Source organism: Dipodomys merriami, unplaced genomic scaffold (assembly GCF_024711535.1).
Source record: "Dipodomys merriami isolate MVZ:Mamm:240054 unplaced genomic scaffold, mDipMer1.0.p SCAF_198, whole genome shotgun sequence".
NCBI lineage: Eukaryota > Metazoa > Chordata > Mammalia > Rodentia > Heteromyidae > Dipodomys > Dipodomys merriami.
In genome coordinates this window covers 503,569-525,317 of record NW_027203359.1, presented here as the reverse complement: position 1 = coordinate 525,317, position 21,749 = coordinate 503,569, and the positions used below count along the sequence as shown (strand labels likewise).

The following is a 21,749-nucleotide window of genomic DNA, read 5'->3' as shown; positions in this document are numbered from 1 at the left end:
GAGCTACAGCACCACTTCCGGTTTTCTAGTGGCTTATTGGAGATAAGAGTCTCACAGACTTTCATGCCCAGGCTGGCTTTTGAACCATGATCCTCAGATCTCAGGCTCCTGAGTAGCTAGGATTATAGGCGTGAGCCACCAGTGCCTGGATTTTGTGTAATTTTTAAAGACTCAAAGCCCCCATGAACAATGTCCTATCCTACAGGCAAAAATAATAAAAATAAATAAAAAGGAAATTACTTGGTTGGAGGTGCAAATCAGTAGTAAGAGTGCTCACCACCAAGTTTAGAAAATTCCCAAATAAATATCCTTCTGTTCCAACATTATTGCAACCACTCGACTGACAGGTGTATGGAAACTTAGGCTCCTTAGGCAGGCCAATATTGGGGAAGGGGGGAATTAGCCTTCAAATGCTTCTTTAGAAGAAACTCCCCCATTGGCCTGAGCATGCTTCCAACCTCTGAATAATTAACAAATTACTCTCGAGTTGTACAGCCGTAACGAGGGATCAGGGGAGAATCTGAACAAATGAGCAGCAGTGGCTGCATTTACTCCTGCGCGTCACTAGCTCCCAGCTACACTAAGCAGCCAGCGTACCAAATGGGTTGGTGGCTTCTTTCATAGGTACCTGTGTGCACCAGAGGGTACACTGGCACAAAGGAGAGCATGTGCCTACACACACGCAGCTCTAGATCTCACCGGGCCACAAGGATCGACATTTTCTATAAGCATCGTCATATTTGGGCCTTCCTAAACCTGTCCCCTTACTGCAGATCAGAAAATTGAAGCTTAAAGAACTAGAGTCATTTACCCAATCTAACAGATAATAAGTAGCAGAAGCTGGGCGCTGGTGGTTTACGCCTGTAATCCTAGCTATTCAGGAGGCTGAGATCTGAGGATTTCGGTTCAAACCAGCTTGGGCAGGAAAATCCGTGAGTCTCTTATCTCCAATTAACCACATGAAAGCAGCTAGAAGTGGAGCTGTGGCTCAAGTGGTAGAGTCCTTGAGCAAAAAACAGCTCAGCGATAGTACCCAGGCCCTGAATTCAAGCCCCATGACCACCACCACCAGCAGCAAGAACAACAAAAAGTAGCACAGTAAGGAGTGAATTTGCCTAGTGCTAGGCTCAATGCCCTATTAACTTTTTACAAAAGAACAAAACTCTTGTATCCAATTCATCAACGCTGGGGAGCTCGGAGCACTTCAGCAGGCCTTTAATGTCTCTTCAATTCAGGAATTGAAGACCTGGGCCTCCCCTGAAAGCTGAGCCCGTAGGGCTTTCCTGCTTCCAGGTAAGGGTGACATCACTTCACCAGGAGTCCAGGGCTACTGCCAGACAATGGCAGGTGCAGTCACGTGACCCCAACCAGCCTCCAGATGGCTGTGGAGTGTTAAGTAACAGTCCCTTATCTGAGCCGCAGCAACCCAGTCTGCATGACTGCTCTGCACTTTCCTCCAGGCCAGAGCAAGCCTACAAAACTCTGGGAGAATTTATCACCCCGGAGCAGCAGCAGCTAAGTCTCTGGGTATCCAGCTCAGGAGATAAGGCCCCACAATCCAGCACCCATCTATCTGCTCTGCTCGTGGCCCTGACATTTCTTCACTGGGCAGCAGGGGAGAAAGTAGGGTCAGATGTGTGGTTCAGATGAGGACCCAGGGTCCAGTGACACCACAGACTTTATTGAAAGACGGCTAAGGCTCAGAATTATGCAGTCATTTGGAGACTAAGAATGTATGAAAAAAACATATCAAAAAATCAACAACACGCCGGGCACTGGTGGCTCATGCCTGTAACCCTAGAAACTCAGGAGTCTGGGATCTGAGCATCTAAGCCAGCCTGGTCAGGAAAGGCCATGAGACTCTTATTTCCAATGAACCACCAGAAAACTGGAAGTGGTAGTGTGGCTCAAAGTGGCACAGTGCTAGCCTTGAGCAAAAGAGCTCAGAGACAATGCTCAGGCCCTGAGTTCAAGCCCCATAACTGGCCAAAAAAAAAAAAAAAAGTGGGGTAGGGAGGTAGGTGGGTGGGAGGGAATGAAAACAAAAATCATCTCCCAGGTACCTCAAATCCTTTCTGGATCACAAGGATCACAATGATCCTGAGTAAGAAACTGATCTCCACACCAGTTCTGTGACAAGCACTGGGCTAAATAAATACTAGAACATCATCATTTAACCCCCAAACCATTTCAGATGAACTTCATGTCTCAGTTTGCAAATTAGGAAACTGAGGCATGGAATGACCTGCCAGTCCTACCGGAGGCCATGGAGGCTGTCCAACACTAACTAGGCCAGCATTCTTGTGTTATTAAGAGTAGGAGGCTGGGATTGGAACCTAGGGCCTTGCCCAAACCAGGCGAGTGCTCTGTCAATGAGCTGTACCCCAGGATCCGTATCTGTGTTTCACTTACATGACTTTTGCAGAGAGCACCCTAAGCCGAGCGGGAAGAGCTCGGGAAATGACAAACAGTGCACAGGACATTTCCACAGCCTCCAGAAGTTCCCTCTGCACTCAGTTCCCACCCGTTTCCACAGGCTCCTGTTACCTGGAAACAGGTTATTCTCGGCCCCCCCAAAGCAGGAACCCAGGTGCTGGAAGTGTCCTGGGCCCACCTACCCACCCGCCCCTCACTTTCCTAATCCAGGAAAGCACCCGTGCAATGAGAACACCCACTTCCAGAGTGATCATCTCGGCTCGTCACAGAATGAAAATAACATCGAAAAGGGAGCAGCCCTTCAACCCAACATAGCTGCAGGCCACATTCAAACAAGTGATGAGCTGGCATTTCTCAAAGGAATGGCCAGCAGCAGGCTTCCCTGATTTACAAGCAAGTGGTAACTGCTTCAGGAATTCCAAAGGTCAGGCAAGAAAGAGAAACAGCCTGGGGCTTTTGTTCTCCCCAGAGCCTGGGTGTAAAAACTGAATGAAAGGCTGCTCCCCCCCCCACACACACACACACAGACACACACTGCTAGCTCTTTAACCAGTCTCTCTCAGGAGTGGGGAAGGACATGTATAAGTTACACAGCTTCGGGCACCTGTTGGACCCAGCAGTTTCAGAGAACTAGAGAAAAGGGATTTGGGGGGCATTGCCCCAGTTCCAACCCACCACACCAGGAAGTTGCCCCTGAGTAGCCTAAGATCGTCAGTGCAGCTCAGCCAGGTCACCAGACCAGTCTCTGGAGAATCAAACAAGGAAGATTGCTAAGCTTGTTTTTTTTTTTTTTTTGGTTGGTCCTGGAGCTTGAACTCTGGGGCTTGGGTGCTGTCCCTGTGCTCTTCAGCTCAAGACTAGCGTTCTACCCCTTGAGCCACAGCGCCACTTCCAGTTTTCTAGTAGTTTATGCGAGGTAAGAGTCTCACCGACTTTCCTGCCCGGGCTGGCTTTGAACCGTGATCCTCAGATCTCAACCTCCTGAGTAGCTAGGATTACAGGCGTGAGCCACCAGCACCTGGCTAATTTTTTCTTAAGTATCAACAAATACAGGCACAGGTGGCCTACAATTCTAGCTACTCAGGGGGCTTGAGAAACTGAGGACCGTGGTTCAAAGCCAACAGGGGAAGGAAAATCTATGAGACCCTATCTCCAATTAACCACCAAAAAAGAGACAGGTGGCTCAGGTGGCAGAGTGACCTTGTTCAAAAAAAAGCTCAGGAACAGTGCCCAGGCCCTGAGTTCAATCAAGCCCCAGGAGTGACACCAAGAAAAACAACAAAAAGCTGGTGGCTTATACCTGAAATCCTAGCTACTCAGGAGGCAAGTTCTGAGATCATAGTTCAAGCCAGCCCAGCAGCAACGACTGTGAGATTCTTATCTCCAGTTAACCACCCAAAAGCTGAAAATGGAGCTGTGACTCAAATGGCAGCGCGCTATGTGATGTCCATTCCCTGAGTTCAAGCCACAGTACTGGCACTAGATAGACAGATATCTTGATGTATCTATAGATACAGAACAACCTAACTGCTCCCCCCAAAGGTGGTAAAGTCTCTTTCCTATGTTGTGACACGGAATGACTTACGAAAATTAAAGGTGCAAGGTAACTGGAAAAAAAATCGCAAACAGATCTTTTCAGGTAGGATCTATTCAAATCACTTCTGGATATGCCAGAACTCTCGCCTCCTCCTCTGCTTCCTCCCCCCCCCCTCCTCTTCTTCAGTTCAAGGACTGGTGCTGGGATATATACGATTCAGAGAACATTAGGATGTTTTATTTTGCTTTCAGCACACGTGCATCATGCTGACACTCAGTTCCAATGTGCTCTTGCAGTCTGAGCTTAAAACAATGCGGAGGTAGGAGCCAACACCTACACAGTGGCAGAGTGTCAATCACACAGACGGGCAGGCTCTGCAGAACTCAGCTACAGGAAAGGATGTGGTCTGCCATACACACCAGCAAGCCTAAGTTCCACCCAGACGCTGTGTAGCCGTCCATATGCTTCCAAACCAACCAGCACCAGCACAGGACACTCCGTGCCCATTCTAACAGTCACTTTGAACCCCGCTCACAGGACTGGATTTAAAATTTGCACTTGCTCTTGGGGCAAAGGAAATCTTGAGGGTGTCCATACATCTACACTGAGGCTTTATACTCGCCCCTGAGGCTCCAGTCCACCACCCCAAAACTTCCTGAAACCCAACTCCCAGAACCCCCACAACATAAAGTAGGCTTTTAAAAAAAGCCATTGTTTAAATAACAATGAAGTCAATCACACCACCTGCACCCGGGGTCGAGGCCAAATTTCCTTCCCCCAAACAAGCTGCGGGCCTAACATACCCAGCAGATTGGTAAAAAGCACCTCAAGACCGTGATCCCCGCATCTCCCCGGGCCACCCCCACTGCCGGAAACTTTTCTAAAGCCGCTCCTTCTCGAGCCTTCCTCGGTGACGAGGGCAACTTACATTTGCAACATGATTTGGTTCAGAAAGATGCCATCCACTAAATCCATGTACATAGTCAGGTTGTCCTGGTTCCCGCTTCCAAACGGGCCAAAAGTTTTCACCTGCGGGGAGGTTAAGACAGGAAGTCACGCGCGGGCAGCGAGCGAGCGAGCGGCGCCCCGGGGGCAAAGGGCGCGCGCGGGCCGGGGCCGGGGCCGGGGCCGGGGCCGGGGCCGGGGTGCGGGAGGCGCCGCCGCGCGACCCCGCCAGGCACCGGGCCCACCCTGCGCCCGTGGCCGGGCAACAGTCGCCAGGCAGGGGAGAAGGAAAACTTCCCCACGACTTTTTTCTTTTCTCCAGCGTCTCGGGGCAAGAAAGAGGCAAACTAAGGAAATAAATCAACGACGAGTGGAGCTGCTCAAGAAATCCCTGGCGTCCCGGCGCCCCGGGACGGCAGTGCGCCCACCCGGCCTGTGCGCGGTCCCCCTCGGCGGCCCCCAGGCTCACCGCACCCGGTCTCAGGGTGCAGAGACCTCACGAGGCCATCCCCTGGGGCGCGGGGTGCTTTTTTGGGGGGTGAGGGAGCGGTGGGAACAGGGGTGAGCGCAGGGACCCCGCGCCGGGCGGGAACAGGTGTAACCCCCTTCGGCCCGGGCCCGGCCTGGGGAGGCGCGGGCTGCGGAGTAGGAAGCGGAGACCGCAGGGCCCGGGCCCCGGGAGTGAGGGGGGCGGGCGGAGCGGGGGGGGGCGGAGGGCTGGGGTTCGGCCGCGCCGCACCCCCACCCCGGCCCGGCGCGGGGAGAGCCGGGCGCCAACAAAGGGGAGGTGGAGCGGACGCACTCACCCAGGTCACCAGCGGGCTCTGCAGGAAGAGCTCCATGAGCTCCGACACCGTCACGTCCATGCCGAGGCTGCGCCCGCCGGCTCCGCACCCCGCGTCCGCGTCCCCCCTCCCCGCGCCGCGGCACAAAGCGGCTCCGGACAGCGAGCGAGCGAGCGAGCGGCGGGGCGCGGGGCTGCGGCGGCTCGCGCCCGGGAGACAAAGGCGGGGCGCGCGAGCCCACGTTCCGCGGCCCCGGCGGCCCCGCGGCGGCCCCGCGCCCCGCCCGGGCTGGGGAAGGGGGAGGAACAATGCGGGCGCCCCGCCCCTCCGCAGCCCCGGGCGACCGGCGCGCTGCGCGGCCCAGCCCGCCCCGGGGGAGCCCGGGGCGCGGGAGGAGCCGCGGGGTGTCGGGGACGCCGCCCGGCGGCAGCGGGGTCGCACGTGGGCCTTGCCCAGCGCCCACGCCTGACCCCCCCCCCGGCTGCCCGCGTGCGGGGCCGCAGCACGTGGCGCCCAGGCTTCCCACACACACACCCCGCAGGCGCACGCGCGCAGGGAGGCGCCACGTGCGGGAGAGGAGCGCCCACCCGCGTCCGCGCCGCTCCCGGGGCCTGCACCCCTCCTCCCCGGTCCCCGGCGCGCCGGGCAGGTGCAGCCCGCGGCCCGAGCCGCCGAGCCGGCCTCCCGAGGCTCCGCAGGAGCCCAGCCCGAGGCGGGAGGACCGATCCCGCGCGCGCCTCGGGGTTCGGCGTGGAGGCAGGCCTGGCCTTGGCCCCGGGACCCGCGGGGCTCGGGCGCTGCGTGTCCGGGGGAAACTTTTACGCCGACTTCGGCTTCGGGCTGGCGGGCACAGACACAACACACCTCCCGCGCCCCTAGCCTTCTAGAAGTTCCGGTAGGAAGCGGGTGATGGGGCCGCACCCACTGGGGCCCGGCCCAGCCCCGGCGACTCCAGCCCGCCGCGGCCACTTGTCCCCGGGGAGGGGTGCCGAGGCCCGCCCGGGGGTGCCTCGCTGCGGCTTCGGTGGCAAAAGGGACCAGGAACGCAAGCGGCCGGGACACCAGCCGTGGGGCGGGATGGGAGGTGCGGAGGGAAGGCAGCCGCCCGCGCCCCAGGTGCAGACCGGCCCCCCGTCCCCTGCACCGCGGGGCGGTGATTGCACGCGTGGACTCAGACCTGGTTCCAAGCACTCGGTGTCGGTTCACGGGTTCAATCCTCAGGGAAATGAGTTTCCCAGAGGAGCCAAACCTCGGGGTCGGTCCGGGCAGTGCCCAGCAAGGACGCTGCAAGCTTTCCCTGGCCGCTGTGGGGGCAGATCCGTGGGGAGCTTGGCCGTTGTCAAGTGTGGGCGCTGCGACTCCTGCCGGCCACACGCCGCGTTACAGCCCGGTGTGGCTGGTAAGCGAGGCCTGCAACAGAAAAGACCCCGCAGGAACTCAACTTCGGAGACCTGTGGCTGTATTCTACAAGTTCATTAGAAGAGGCCCTTAATTTTAAGTCTGTGAAATTAAGGCGGTTGGAGAACAAGTCGGAGGTGTGCGTGCATCCAGCTTTCCTTAGAAGGCCCCTGCTCTGAAGTGGTCAGTTGTGTTGTTTTTTTTTTCCTTCCTGTTGTGGTTTTTTATTTTTTATTTTGAAAGACTGCACTTACTAGGCAAGTCACCACTTGAGCAACAGGTCAAACCCTACTTTTACTTTTTGCCGTTTTCTGGGGCTTGAACTCAGAACCTAGGCACAGTCCCTTGAGTTTCTTCCGCTCAGGCATTATACCACTTTGAACCACAGCTCCACTTCCAACCTTTTTGTAATTTATTGGAGGTAAGAGTCTCACAGACTTTCCAGTCCGGGCTGGCTTTGAACAGTGATCTCTAGACCTCAGCCTCTTGATTATAGGATTATAGATGGGTGGGATTATAGATGGGAGCCATTGGTGTCTGGTTGAGCCGTACATTTTTTTGGGGTGCGGGGTTCCCGTCGTGGGACCTGAACTCTGGGCCGGGGCGCTGTCCCTCAGCTCTTTAGTTCAAGGCTAGCACTCCACCACTTGAGCCACAGCACCTCTTACGGCTTTGTTTTTCTGCTTATGTGGTGCTGAGGAATCGAACCCAGGGCCTCAAGCACACAAGGCAAGCGCTGTACCACTGAGCCACCTTCCCAGCCCGAGCCGTACATTTTGTGTGTATGCCTGTCCCAAGGCTTGAACTCAGGGCTTGAGCACTGTCCCTGAGCTTTTTTGCTCTTTTTGTGTGTATGTGTGTGTGGTTAATTGGAGATAAGAGTCCTGCAGACTTTCTTGACTGGGCTGGCTTTGAACCACAGTCCTCAGGTCTCGGCCTCCTGAGTAGCTAGGATTACAGGCATGAGCCACTGGCACCCCTGCTTTTTGCTGGTTATTTTATAGTTGTTATCTTGCAGGCTTTTCTCTCTGGGTTGGCTTTCAACCAGATTTCGACCTCCTTAGTAGCTAGGATTATAGGTATAAGCCACAAGGTCTTTGTTACAGTCTTGACATATTTCCTATCCAGGTGTCAGATTTTCTCCCTGGGATATTAAGAAGTCACTGAGCTACAGCCACAGCAAGAAATTCTCTTAGCTTTTCTTTCTTTCCTACAAGTACTGGGAACTCACACTTCTATCTTTTTCGTTCAGGGCTGTCTCTACCACTCGAGCTACAGCTCCACTTTAGCTTTTGCTGGTCAATTGGAGATGAGTCTCATTTTGTGCCGAGGCTGGCTTCGAACCCAGATCTGCAGATCGGAACCTCCTCTAAGTAACTAGGATTATAGGTGTGATGCACCAGCACCTGGCTGCAGCAGGAATTTCTGTTTTGAGGGTGAGTTACCTGTGCTGGTTTGCAATTATCGGTGTATCCACCACAGATCCTGTGCTCAAATCAAAAGAAATTAACACAGCTACCCTGTTCCCTGTGGACAGCTGGGCAGGTGAGCTGGGTGGTGTCTATTAAGGGTAGGAAGACACCAAAGAATTAATGGATGAATGTAAGAAAGGGTGTGGAGACTCTAAAGTTTGTAAAAATATACAATCATTTGTTCATCCTTTTTCTTTAATTTTTATTTTTTGGTGCCAGTCCTGGGCCTGAGTCTTGAACTCAGGACCCTGGCACTGTCCCTGAGCTTTTGGCTCAAAGATAGGAATCTACCATTGAGCCAAAAATCCACTTCTGGCTTTTGAGGGGAGAAATTAATTGGAGATAGACCTTACTGCTTGGTCTGGCTTCAAACCATGATCCTCAGATCTCAGCCTCCTGAGTAGCAAGGATTACCTGCTTGCTCCTGATCTTCCGATCCATCCTACTACTGCTGCTTTATGAGCAATTGGGTCTGAGTCTCCTAGGGGAATGGCAGGAGCTTCAAGGAGCAGTTAAGACACACCCAGCAGTGCCCCCAGCCTCCTCCTTCCTTCCCAACCACCCACAGTGAGCCATCTGTCTGAGCCTTGACTTTTTTTTGGCTTGAACTCAGGGCTTGTCCTTCAGCTCTTCCGCTAAAGGCTAGTGCTTTACCACTTGAGCCACAGCGCCACTTCCAGTTTTCTGGTGGTTAATTGGAGATGACTCTCACAGACTTTCCTACCTGGGCTGGCTTTGAACCATGAGCCATCTCAGCCTCCTGAGTCACTAGGATTACAGGCATGAGCCATCAGTGCCTGGCTTGACTCTTATTTTTTAAATGTCTTTTTCATTTCTGGATATAAATGTACATGCCGATTTTATGTTCTTTCTTGGGTGGAAGCTGGGTTTTTCATTCAGATAAATTGTCTCCTCCTTCTCAGGACTCCATCTCAGTAGTGATATTTTTATATCTCCTGCAGTTTTATTTGTGTATATAACTTAGGGATAAAGGAGGGAATGGTTTTTTTTTTTTCTCTATGGATCACTGTGGGTTGTTTTTTTTTGTTTTTTTTTTGTTTTTTGGTCGGGTTATGGGGCTTGAACTCTGGACCTGGGTGCTGTCCCTCAGCTCTTCAGCTCAAAGTGAGTGCTCTACCGCTTGAGCCACAGTGCCACTTCCGGTTTTCTAGTGGTTTATTGGAGATAAGGGTCTCACAGACTTTCCTGCCCGGGCTGGCTTTGAACCGTGATCCTCAGATCTCAGCCTCCTGAGTAGCTAGGATTACAGGTGTGAGCCACCAGTGCCCGGCTTATCACTGTGTTTTTTGCTAAACAGAAATTATTTTGGGGGTGGTGCGACCGGCCTTGGTGGCATATGCCTGTAATCACTTTCTTTTTGGTACACATTACCAAAAACATTGAGGCTTGGACTCAGGGTCTGGATGCTGTCCCTTAGCTTTTTGACTCAACCACTTGAGTCACAGCTTTACTTCTGGCTTTACTCTGATTTATTGGAGATGAGTGTTAGGGACTTTCCTGTCTGGGCTGGTTGGAACCAAAAGCCTCAGATCTCAGCCTTCTGAGTAGCTAGGATTACAGTTGTCAGGCGCCAGAGCCCAGCAAGTGCCTGTAATCACACGGAGACAGAAGCAAATTCCTGACTTCAAAGGCAGCCAAAGATGGACTGAGAGGAAACTAGGAAAGAGTCGGAGATCCTACCTCAAAAACAAAATATAAAAGGGTAGGAGGGCTGGGTAGTTGGCTCAGTGGTAGAGCGCTTGCCTTGGATGCATGAGGCCCTGGGTTGGATTCCTCAGCACCACATAAGCAGAAAAAGCCGAAGTGGCACTGTGGCTCAAGTGGTAGAGTGCTAACTAGCCTTGAGCTGAAGAGCTGAGGGACAGCACCCAGGCCCAGAGTTCAGGCCCCCCCCCCAGAAAAAAGTAAAAGGGTAGGCCAGGCACGGCGCATGCCTGCAATCCCAAATATTTGCAGGGGGGTGGGGGGAAGGAGGGGATGTAGAGGGCAGGATTGTGGTTCAAGGCCTGCTAGGCAAAAAAAAACCAAAAACAACAACAACAACAAACTGCTCCCCCCCCCCAATACTCCCAATAAGCTTGGGGACCGTAAGCTGTACTGGTCTCAACTCTCAGGGAAGCAGTAAGTAGGATCACTAAAGCCAGACAACATAGCAAACTCCTCTCTACCCCTTTTATTTTGTGTTGGTACTGGAGCTTGAGCTCAGGACCTCAAGCTCTTGCTTGGCTGTTTAGTTCAACTAGCACGCTACCACTCTACCACAGATACACTTCTGGCTTTTTGTTGATTACTTGGAGATGTCTCCTTTCTGCCTGGGTTGGGTTTGAACCAGTATCCTCAGATCTCAGCCTCTGGAGTAGCAGGATTACAGGTGTGACGCAAAAGCCATCTTGGCTCTCCCATTGAGCATCTCTAGCCATCCTCCGGAGACTTGGGAATACTGAAAGATGAGTGTCAATCCATCATCAAAGGCAAGCAGAACACTCAAAAGAAAAGGTACACAGAATACATTCTTCCAAACATAGCAAGATGGTATTGGGGACACACACACACACACACACACACACACACACACACACACACACACACACACACACACACACACACACACACACACACACACACACACACACACACACACACACACACACACACACACACACACACACACACACACACACACACACACACACACAAAAAGTGATCTGAATGGAGCTTGGAAACGTAAAGAAGCCTTACATTTGAGATAAGAGAGCTATTAAAATATAGAGCAGCCATAAGAAAGCACAATGCTATTATAGAAGCCAAGAGACCAGTATGAAGACCGGGTGGACAGCCAATGCTGTTTGTCAAGCCACAAGATGGTGGGTGCAATATGACTTACGCCAGCGGCTTCTGTAGGATGGTGGTAGAAAGGTTAACTAAACATGCATCTAGCTAGCAAGCCCGGCACTGGTGGCTCATACCTGTAATCCCAGATACTCAGGAGGCTGAGATCTGAGGATTGCAGTTCAAAACCAGTCTAAGCAGGACAGTCTCCAATCAGGCTCTCATTGCCAGTTAAAAAAACAAGAAAGTGGACTGGGAAGGTGGCTCAGTGGTAGAGCTCTTGCCTTGCATGCATGAGGCCCTGGGTTCGATTCCTCAGCACCACATACGCAGAAAAAGCCGGAAGTGGCTCTGTGGCTTAAGTGGAAGAACGCTAGCCTTGAGTTGAAGAGCTGAGGGACAGCACCTAGGCCCAGAGTTCAGACCCCACAACTGACCATTAAAAAAAAAAATTTTAAAAAAACACCAAAAAAAAAGTGGTAGAGCACTAGCTTTTAACGACAGAGCTCAGGGCCAGTGCCTAGCCAGTTCAAGCCCCATTATCAACAAAAAACCAAGCAAAAACCCACTATTCCTTGTGAGAATTTACCTAGGAGGCTACATAAAGTTGTTTGGCCAACTACAGCAATTTAAGGAAGAAGACATTGTAACCAGTGACTCTATCATTTCCTTTCAGTTTTGCCACTCTAGGGAGCCAAGACAAAACAATAAAAATCCAGGCAAAAACCACTTCAGAGCCAGCCTTGATACCACTCCATTTCCTCATATGCCCAATAAAACTTAATGTAGCTGTATGTAAGCATTATCAAGGTCTTACAACTTTTCCTTCAAAAGGAGTTTTTTTGGGGAGGGGGGCTCTGGAGTTTGAACTCAGGGTCTGGGTGTTGTCCCTGATTTTTTTTTTTTCTCTGAAGGCTAGCACTCTATCACTAGAACCATAAATAAGTCTTACAGTTTCCTGCCCAGACTGGCTGAGCCTCAATCCGAATCTCAGCCTCCTGTGTAAAGATTATAAGTGCAGGGCTAGGAAGGTGGCTCAGAGGTGGAGTGGGTATCTAGCATGCATGAGGCCCTGGGTTCCATTCCTTAGTACCATATACACAGAAAAAAGCCTTAAGTGGCACTGTGGCTCAATTAATAGAGCACTAGCCTTGAACCAAAAGAAGCTCAGAGACAGTAACCAGGCTCTGACTTCAAGCCCCGTGATAGGGAAAAACAACAAAAAGATTACAAGCATGAGCTTCTGGCACCCAGCTCAAAATAATTTTTTGTTTTGTGTCTGTTGTGGGGCTTGAACTCTCTCTAGGCCTGGACACTGTCCCTAAGCAATTTTTGCTTAAGGCGAGCGCTCTACCACTTGAGCCACAGCACCACTTCTGGTTTTCTGGTGGTTCATTGGAGATAAGAGTCTCACAGGACTTTCCTGCCCCGGCTGGCTTTTGAACTGTGTGATCCTCAGGTCTCAGGCTCATGAATAGCTAGGATGACAGGATCTGAACCACACAGCTGGTAACAATGCTTTTAAAAGAAGTTTTAGAAATCCATTGACCACTTGGGATTTTCACTTCAATCTTAGTTTAAACTTGATGCTATTCTAAACCCTGCAACCTCTGCAACTAATGCTTAAATAAAAAATAATGGCTTATCAGCTCACAATTTATGAAAGCATGTGGTGTCTAATTCTGCTATCCAAATTCCAAGGAAAGACCCAATAATGTCAGGTAAGTTAGTTTAAATTTTTATATTTAATGAAGGCTAAGGAAGGATTGGAGAGCTAAAGGCCAATGGAACAAGGCCCTGCCCAACAAATAGAGGAGGGAAGGCACAGAAAAGGAAGGAGAGAAAAAAAACAAAAAGCCAAGTGTGGCTGGCTTACACTTGTAATCCTAGCTACTCAGGAGGCTGTGAGGTTCATTTCCACTAAACTGCCAAAAAAGCCAGAAGTGGCTCAATTGTTAGAATGCTAGTCTGGAGCAGCTCAGGGGCAGCCCAGGCTCTGAGTTCAAGCCCCAGGACTGGTACAAAAATGAAAACTGTATTCTCTCCACTTTGAAGGCCAAGACAGGAGGATCATGAGTTTGATGCTAGTCAGGGCTATAAAGGTAGTTTGAGGTCAGGCTGGGCTATACAGTGAAGATGGCTTATTGCAGCCAGGCACTGGTGGCTCACACCTGTAAATCCTAGCTACTCAGGAGGCTGAGATCTGAGGATCACGGTTCAAAAGCCAGCCCAAGCAGTAAAGTCCATGAGTCTCTTATCTCCAATAAACCACTAGAAAACCCGAAGTGGCGCTGTGGCTCAAGTAGTAGGGCACTCACCTTGAGCTGAAAAATGCAAGGACAGGGCCTGAGCCCAGAGTTCAAGCCCCATGACCAAAATAAGTCAGTTTTTGGATTTCTTGAACTCAGGACTTTTTTGTTTTGGTGGGTCATTGGCCTTGAACTCTGGGCCTGGGCACTGTCTCTGAGCTCTTCAGCACAATGCCAGTGCTCTACCACTTGAACTACAGTGCCACTTCCGGTTTTCTAAGTGGTTTATTGGAGATAGGAGTCTCTTAGACTTTTCTGCCTGGGCTGGCTTTGAACCGTGATCCTCAGATCTCAGCCTCCTGAGTAGCTAGGGTTACAGTCATGAGCCATTGGCGCCCAGCTTGAACTCAGGACTTTTAAATTCTTGACCTTTTTTTTTTTTGGGGGGGGGGGGGGAATCTGGTCGTTGGGCCTGATTTCTGGGCCTGGGCGCTGTCCCTCAGCTCTTCAGCTCAAGGCTAGCACTCTACCACTTAAGCCACAGCGCCACTTCGGGCTTTGTTCTTTTTGCTTATGTGGTGCTGAGGAATCAAACCCAGGTCCTCATGCATGCAAGGCAAGCGCTCTACCACTGAATCACCTTCCGAGACCACTATTCTTGACTTCTTCACACAAAGCTGGTGCTCCTCCACCTGAGCCACAACTCTAACTTTTTGCTGGTTCATTGGAGAATAGTCTTGAGGATGTCTGTCCAGACTGGCTTCAAGCCTCAATCCTCAGATCTTGGCCTCCTATCATTCCAGGCTACCAGTGCCTAGCTCAAATTTAATCTTTTGGTCAGTCGTGGGGCTTGAACTCTGGGCCTGGGCACTGTCCCTCAGCTCTTCAGCTAGTCCTCTACCGCTTGACACAGCGCCACTTCCAGTTTTCTAGTGGTTTATTAGAGATAAGAGTCTCACAGACTTTCCTGCACGGGCTAGCTTTGAACCTCGATCCTCAGATCTCAGCCTCCTGAGTAGCTAGGATTACAGGTGTGAGCCACCAGTGCCCACCTAAACTTAAATCTCTTATAGTTAACTATGCTTTGAAAGTACATGTTTACTAAGGAAAAAAAGAGCTCCACTACTCATTATAACACACTTTCTTAAAAGTGAGGGTATGTGGATTTGAGATATTAATTTTTGGTTCCTTAAAATAATTTCATATCTAACAATAAGTCTACTTTCTTTTGGTGGTGCTAGGGATGAAGCCAGTGCTTCATGCCTACTGCTAGACAAGTGTGCCACCGTAAGCTTTACCTCCAGTCCCCCAAATAGAGCTTTAATAAAGTGGTAGATGATGGCCCTTACTTGTTTAGGAAACACTGGTATTCCAAAGGGAATAGTTAAAAAAGAAAAAGAAAGAAAAGAAACATACAACTAATACAATTTCTCTTGCTCTTCACTTTTCTTTTTATTATTCAAAAGTCAAATGTTTTTTAAATCATCCATCCTCAATTTTGATTTAATGTACCGTCATTTCCCCAAGATATGAAATTTTAGAATCTCTTTGGAATACTAATTTCATGTGTCTAAGTTTAACAAAACTGTTTTTTTAAATTCCACTCTATTTCCCTGAAATCTTGAGACAGTTGCTGATGTAAATTTTAATATAAAATACTTAGTCACAAAATAGTATTGCTTTTGTATGCACATAGTTGTAAGATTAATTTGCTTTTGTCAATAAAAACTATACCATCTTTCATAAAACTCTAAACAAATTAAGAACTGTGATGTAGAACAAAAATTACACATGGTAAAACAGGTACCAGCACAACGTCAGGTTATATTACATCAAAAAATGTTTTAATGGTCCCAAATATATATATTTAACAACTAAGCATACACTCAGGGGAGGAAAAAATGTTTTTTTAAAAAAATTATGACACAAATGACCACATCTAGAATTCCACTCAATCTTTAATCAAGTAGGGACCAATCCCCACTTTACAAAAAAAAAAAAAAAAATCTGCAGTTTGAAGGGCAAAGGGAACAGATAAAAAAGAGGAAACTTTGTATTTGCCCCACCCCCACAGAGGTTTTCCAAACCTGTTGAAACTTGACTAAAATGTTCAGAATGTATGGATTTTAAAGGCAGGTCTCTTTAAACAAAGAAACTGCTGGCATCCTTATCTAGTGAAGAACTATGGCAGAAAGGCTCATTCTTCCAAGTCTCAAACATGGTCCAAGAAAGCATGTTCTGATTGTAGCAACTGACCAGTCAATCCAGAGTTCCACTTACAAAACCCCTGCCCTGTTGGCTTTTTGTTTCCATTTCCTTCCCTGAGAAAAGGGCAATGTGTGGTCCAAGCTGGAGAGCTCAAAGGCTTAAATCTTCCCCTAAAAGCATGGTATCCCCTCCTCCTGCTCCATTGAATTGGCACTTGATGAGCAGAAGTCCAGTGTACGCAGCTGATCTGCATCAGTCATTCACAAGAGACCACTGCGCTTTGTTGTGGATTTCTGTAGGGGGGAGGGGTAGAGAACCAGTTTTGTCAACAGGTACTGATCATAGGCAGTTGCCATTATTATGACTCAAATTTTGCTTTCTTTGACAATGGTAGAGTGTCTTCCTTGTCTTCATCCTCATCATCATCTTCATCATCATCAGGATAATCTACCAGACCCACAAGTCCTCCCTGCAGAGAGAAATACAGATTGCTTAAAGAAGAAAACACTATCTCTAAAAATACCTGTGGGTTTAAGACTGGAAAAAGTAGAGATCTTACCTCAACACATTAACTTATGGTTTTATCTGGGAGATGGGACTGTGTGAGAGTGAAACTCATTATTCTTCTATTTTCCTAATCATACATTTTAGAAGAAAAAATTTAAATTACCTAGCATTAACAAAAAAATTCTCCTAGGAAGTGGTGCTGTGGCTCAAGCGATAGAGCGCTCGCCTTGAGCTGAAGAGCTGAGGGACAGCGCCCAGACCCAGAGTTCAAGCCCCAAGACAGACAAAACAAAAACAAAATTCTCCTAGCCAGTGCCAGTGGCTCATGCCTGTAACACTAGCTACTTAGGAGGCTAAGATCTGAGTATAGCTGTTTGAAGCTACATTGGGCAGAAGCTACCTGTAACACTAGCTACTTAGGAGGCTAAGATCTGAGTATAGCTGTTTGAAGCTACCTTGGGCAGAAAAGTCCATGAGACGTACCTCCAATAAACGATTCAAAGCTGGAAGTGGGGGTTGGGAAGGTGGCTCAGTAGTAGAGTGCTTGCCTTGCTTGCATGCATGAGGCCCTGAGTTGGATTCCTCAGCACCACATAAGCAGAAAAAGCTGGAAGTGGCATTGTGGCTCCAGTGGTAGAGCTCAGGAACAGTGCCCAGGTCGAGTTCAGGCCCCACAACCCACCCCCCAACCCAAAAAAAGCTTATAAGCGGTGCTGTGGCTCAAGTGGTTAGAGTGCTTGTCTGTTGTTTGTTTTTGTTTTGCTAGTCTTGGGGCTTGAACACTGGGTCTCAGCGCTGTCCCTGAGCTTCTTTTTGCTCAAGGCAAGCACTCTACCAATTGAGACATAGCACCACTTCCTGCTTTTTTGAGTAGTTTACTGGAGAAAAGAGTCTCATGGAATTTCCTGCCTGGCCAGGCTTCATACCACTTTCCTCAGATCTCATTCTTCTGAGTAGCTAGGATTACAGGTATGAGCTACCAGCATCTGGCTAGAGTGCTAGCCTTGAGCACAAATAGGCTCCAGGACAGTACCTAAGGTCTGAGTTCAAGCTCCAGGACCAGCAAAAAATAAAAATAAAAAAATCAAATAATTGTCCTAGCAAATCACTTAGGAGAAGGAAACAAACTGCAGAAGACTGACAACCTAAAATGAGGACAGACAGGCTGTGGAAGCTTATCTGTGTGTATCCTCATTTATTCATCCAGGTTTCCTGTCAGCTTGATCCCACCCCAGAACCCATTGCTGTACCCTTACACAGAGAATTCTTATTGCTTTGCTCTCAGCCTGTCCCTTCATTTCAGCTTCTCTGATCACTCATTAGTCCTGAGTGGGGTTTTCCTGCTAATGTCAGAGGAAAAGAGACTGTCATAGACATTATAGTTCGAATTTAGATCAGTGAATCCCAATGAAAGCCTGTTAAACAGCTAGTCCAATAAGTAAGTTAATTTATGCTTTAAAAAAGTCCTTGTAAAAGGCAACCAGAAGAATTAAACTTTGTTCTGAGATGTATTTCCTACATTTTTTTTTTTTTTGGGGGGGGGGGGTCCGTCATGGGGCTTGAACTCTGTCTGGGCTTGGGCACTGTCCCTGTACTCTTCAGCTTAAGGTGAGTGCTCTACCGCTTGAGCCACAGTGCCACTTTTGGTTTTCTAGTGGTTTTTATTGGAGATAAGAGTTTCACAGACTTTCCTGCCCGGGCTGGCTTTGAACCTCGATCCTCAGATCTCAGCCTCCTGAGTAGCTAGGACTTCAAGTGTGAGCCACTGGTGCCTGGCTTTTCTAAATTTTGTTATTGTGTTCCTTTCAAAGGAGAATTTTAGGGAACTGTGATTACAATGACTGTTAGGGAAACTTAAAATCTAGAGAGAAAAGGACAGAATGTGAATCTAGGAGACAAAATTTGTACCTTTGTGGTAATAGCTGCCGTCTGAGATGTACTCTTAGGGACGGATCCAGGAGAGCCTGGAGAACCTGGGGATCCAGGTGATCCTGGAGATCCTGGCAGGTTTGCCGATGACTGGCTGGTGAGGTTAGTTTTTGTCCCGCTGGACAGGGAAAGCTTAAAACTTGGGCTCTGCCGTCCAGAAAGATTCGTTTTCAGAAGCACCTCTTTTTCCTCACTTTCTTTTACTAAAAACAAGAATATGGTCAATAGCTGTTACACATACTCATTGGGGGGGGGGGGGTTGGTCATAGGGCTTAAACTCAGGGCCTAGGCACTGTCTGTCCCTGAGCTCTTTTGCACAAGGCTAATACTCTATACCTTGAACTATAGTGCCACTTCTGTTTTCTGGTGGTTAATTGGAGAGAAGTCTCATGGACTTTCCTGCTCAGACAGGCAGGATCTCAGATCTCAGCCTCCCAAGTAGCTAAGGATCACAGACCTGAACCACCAGTGCCCAGAATCCATACTGACTTTTAAGACCTCTAATGGATGTGGTACTAAAACATCACCAACTTTTTCTATTTGCTGAGGAAGAACTTGGGAATGATTAACAAAGCTTATCACTGAATTGAACCCACTAAATTTTACAAGAAGGAATGAAACTTTCACTATCACATTTTGTATTCTTATCTCCCAGAAATAATACAGCCATCTTTACTCACTCGGGTTTTGATTTTTGGTACTGATTCTGGGGTTTGAACTCAGGGCCTAGGGCTGTCCCTGAGCAGTTTTGGCTTGTCTAAGGGCTCTACCACTTGAGCCATAGTTCCACATCCAGCTTTTTGGGGGTGGCTAATTGGAGATAAGAGTATCACAAACTGTCTGTGCTAGCTTTGGGCTGTAAATTCTCAGGTCTCCAGCTTCTGAGTTAACTATAATTACAGGTGTGAGTTGCAGGTACACTCATTTTTTTTTTTGGGAGGGGGAAGGGAGGAGAGGTGTGGGTCGGTCATGGGGCTTGAACTCTGGGCCTGGGTGCTGTCCCTGAGCTCTTTCGCTCAAGGCTAGCGCTCTGCCACTTGAGCCATAGTGCCACTTCCAGTTTTCAGGTGGTTAATTGAAGAATCTCACAAACTTTCCTGCCCGTGGCTGGCTTTGAACTGTGATCTTCAGCTCTCAACCTCCTGAGTAGCTAGGATTACAGGCGTGAGCCACCGGCGTCCAGATGGGTAAACTCATTTTAAAAGTAAAAACAATGTACACTTTCACAACAGAGCTAGGGACTCAGCTATACCTACAGAGCAACAGTCAACATGCTGACTATTTTGGCAGGAGATAAACCTAGAGTGAAATGAGAAAGCCATTGTTTTTCCTCATTTTCAACGTACATTTCTTCCTTTCCATGAATTTACTTATTGGATCCATAATGTCATCATCATTTTTAGTTTTATCAGATGGAGACACTACAGTGTCTCCATCTTCCATGTCATCTTCATCTGTGTTAAACCACATCTCTTCTTCATCTTCTAGTGTTCTGGCATCTCGTCGATACCTATGATTCCTCAAGATTGACCGCATGCTATGAATAAAGAGAAGAAAATAAATATATTCATTGCATCTTTAATCCTAGCCACTCAAGAGGCTAAAATCTAAGAATTGCAGTTTAATACCAGCCTGGGCAGGAAAGTCCATGAGTTTTTTTTTTTTTGGTCCGGTTGTGGGGCCTGAACTCTGTCCCTCAGCTCTTCGGCTCAAGGCTAGCGCTCTACCACTTGAGCCACAGCGCCACTTCCGGCTTTTTTTCTTTTTGCTTATGTGGTGCTGGGGAATCGAACCTAGGGCCTCAGGCATGCAAGGCAAGCGCTCTACCACTGAGCCACCTTCCCAGCCCCTATATGAGACTTTTATCTCCAATTAACCACCAGAAAACTGGAAGTGGAGATGTGGCTCAAGTGGTACAGTGCTCACCTTGAGCAAAAAAGAGCTCAGGGCAAGTGCCAAGGCCTTGAGTTCAAGCCCCATGACTAAGGGGAAAAATAAATAAAGCCTTCTTTTAGGGGTTGGTGCTGGGCCTCGAACTTAAGGTTCTTTTTTTTTTTTTAAACCATTTTTTAAAAAATTTTTAATTTTTTTTATTATTATTTATTTTTTGTTGGTCATGTGTCTTGAACTCTGGGCCTGGGCGCTGTCCCTCAGCTCTTCAGCTCAAGGCGAGCGCTCTACCGCTTGAGCTACAGCGCCACTCCCTCGAACTTAAGGTTCTTGCACCACACTTTCAGCCTGGTTGTTGAGTTATTTAGAAGATTTTTCTTATTAAGCAGACTTTTCTACTTTGTCTGGTCTCAGATGGTGATCTTCCAGATCTCAGATCCCTAAGTAGCTAGTAGTATATGGCTAGGTCACTGGCACCTGGCTAGTATTAGATAATCTTAATAGGAATAAACACACAGAGTTTGAAGACAATCAACTTCACCACACATGCCATCATATCTATTATTAACTAGTGGAGTCAAACTTATTATCAAAATCATACCATTACAGATCAATTATTAAACATGTCAACTTGTTAGGAATTGACAAATACTAGGTATATATGTAAAAGTACACTATAAATACGAACCCAAACATTTAGAAAACCATACAGTGCATAAACTAATTTGTATAAAATAATTTGTAATTTAAAGCAAGAAAGAACAGCATCCTGGGCTGGGAAGGTGGTTCAGTGGTAGACCGCTTGCCTTTTATGCTCAAGGCCCTGGGTTCGATTCCTCAGCACCACATACGCAGAAAAAAAAGAGCCGCAAGTGGCGCTGTGGCTCAAGTGGTAGAGTGCTAGCCTTGAGCTGAAGAGCTGAGGGACAGCGTTCAGGCCCCACGACCGGACCCATAAAAAAAACAACAACAAAAAAAAAACAGTATCCTGATGTAGTTTTGAATACCATAACTATCACCTGGTATCACAGACACAAACAATGTTATCTCTGCATCATACTAGTTAGTATCTACCTACAGCTTCAGAAAAACCTATGTGTCTATCTCCCCCAGCCAAAAAATACCAAATCAACAAAACAACTACAACAAAAAGAGGTACTATACAACTTATTAAAGGATAAACAACAGTTCAAATATATGGTTAATTTATTTACCTGTCCAGTTTGGGGTTGTCTTGTCTTTCTCTTTGTTGTTCAAATCTCAGTTTTAATCCTTTAAATGTCTGCACATAATCAACATCTTCCAGTGCTTTCCAGTAATTTTCAATTACATGAGCAGTTAATGATTTTATATCTTCCTACAGAAAAGAGTTATACTGAAATTAATGACAGGAAAATATCATTTTGACAAGGTACATAAAACTCACCAAAAAGTTGGATTTCACAAAATTATATAATCTCAGTGAAAACTAATAGAAATGGAATAACATACTGGCCATGTGAGCAGCTGTTGTTTTTCCCCCTCTATGGTGTCAGTCTTAGGG

At 48.2% G+C, this 21,749-nt stretch overlaps 2 protein-coding genes across 5 annotated transcripts in view; both read right to left on the bottom strand.

Annotated features, from left to right (window-relative positions):
• Nucleotides 1-6,939, bottom strand: part of LOC138831488 (protein Daple-like) — a 120,039-nt gene extending 113,100 nt beyond the window's left edge. Inside the window, exons 1-2 of one of the 3 annotated variants that reach the window (XR_011373341.1) lie at nucleotides 5,725-5,833; nucleotides 4,902-5,002 (exon numbers count right to left, since the gene is read on the bottom strand). Coding sequence is in view for 2 of the 3 variants with exons in the window: in XM_070028552.1 (XP_069884653.1) it covers nucleotides 4,902-5,002; nucleotides 5,725-5,784 (161 nt within the window). In the remaining variant the exon portion in view is untranslated. Of the gene's footprint in view, nucleotides 1-4,901; nucleotides 5,003-5,724; nucleotides 5,834-6,880 lie in introns of those variants that run through there. The other 2 variants (XM_070028553.1, XM_070028552.1) reach the window with 2 other exon arrangements.
• Nucleotides 6,940-15,108: 8,169 nt separating this feature from the next.
• The window catches only part of LOC138831487 (serine/threonine-protein phosphatase 4 regulatory subunit 3A), a 53,659-nt gene continuing 47,018 nt past the window's right edge, over nucleotides 15,109-21,749 (bottom strand). For both annotated transcript variants that reach the window (XM_070028549.1, XM_070028551.1), the window contains exons 12-15: nucleotides 21,421-21,563; nucleotides 19,663-19,853; nucleotides 18,296-18,519; nucleotides 15,109-16,349 (exon numbers count right to left, since the gene is read on the bottom strand). In XM_070028549.1, coding sequence (XP_069884650.1) covers nucleotides 16,239-16,349; nucleotides 18,296-18,519; nucleotides 19,663-19,853; nucleotides 21,421-21,563 — 669 coding nt within the window. In that variant the 3' untranslated portion in view covers nucleotides 15,109-16,238. The remainder of the gene's footprint in view (nucleotides 16,350-18,295; nucleotides 18,520-19,662; nucleotides 19,854-21,420; nucleotides 21,564-21,749) is intronic.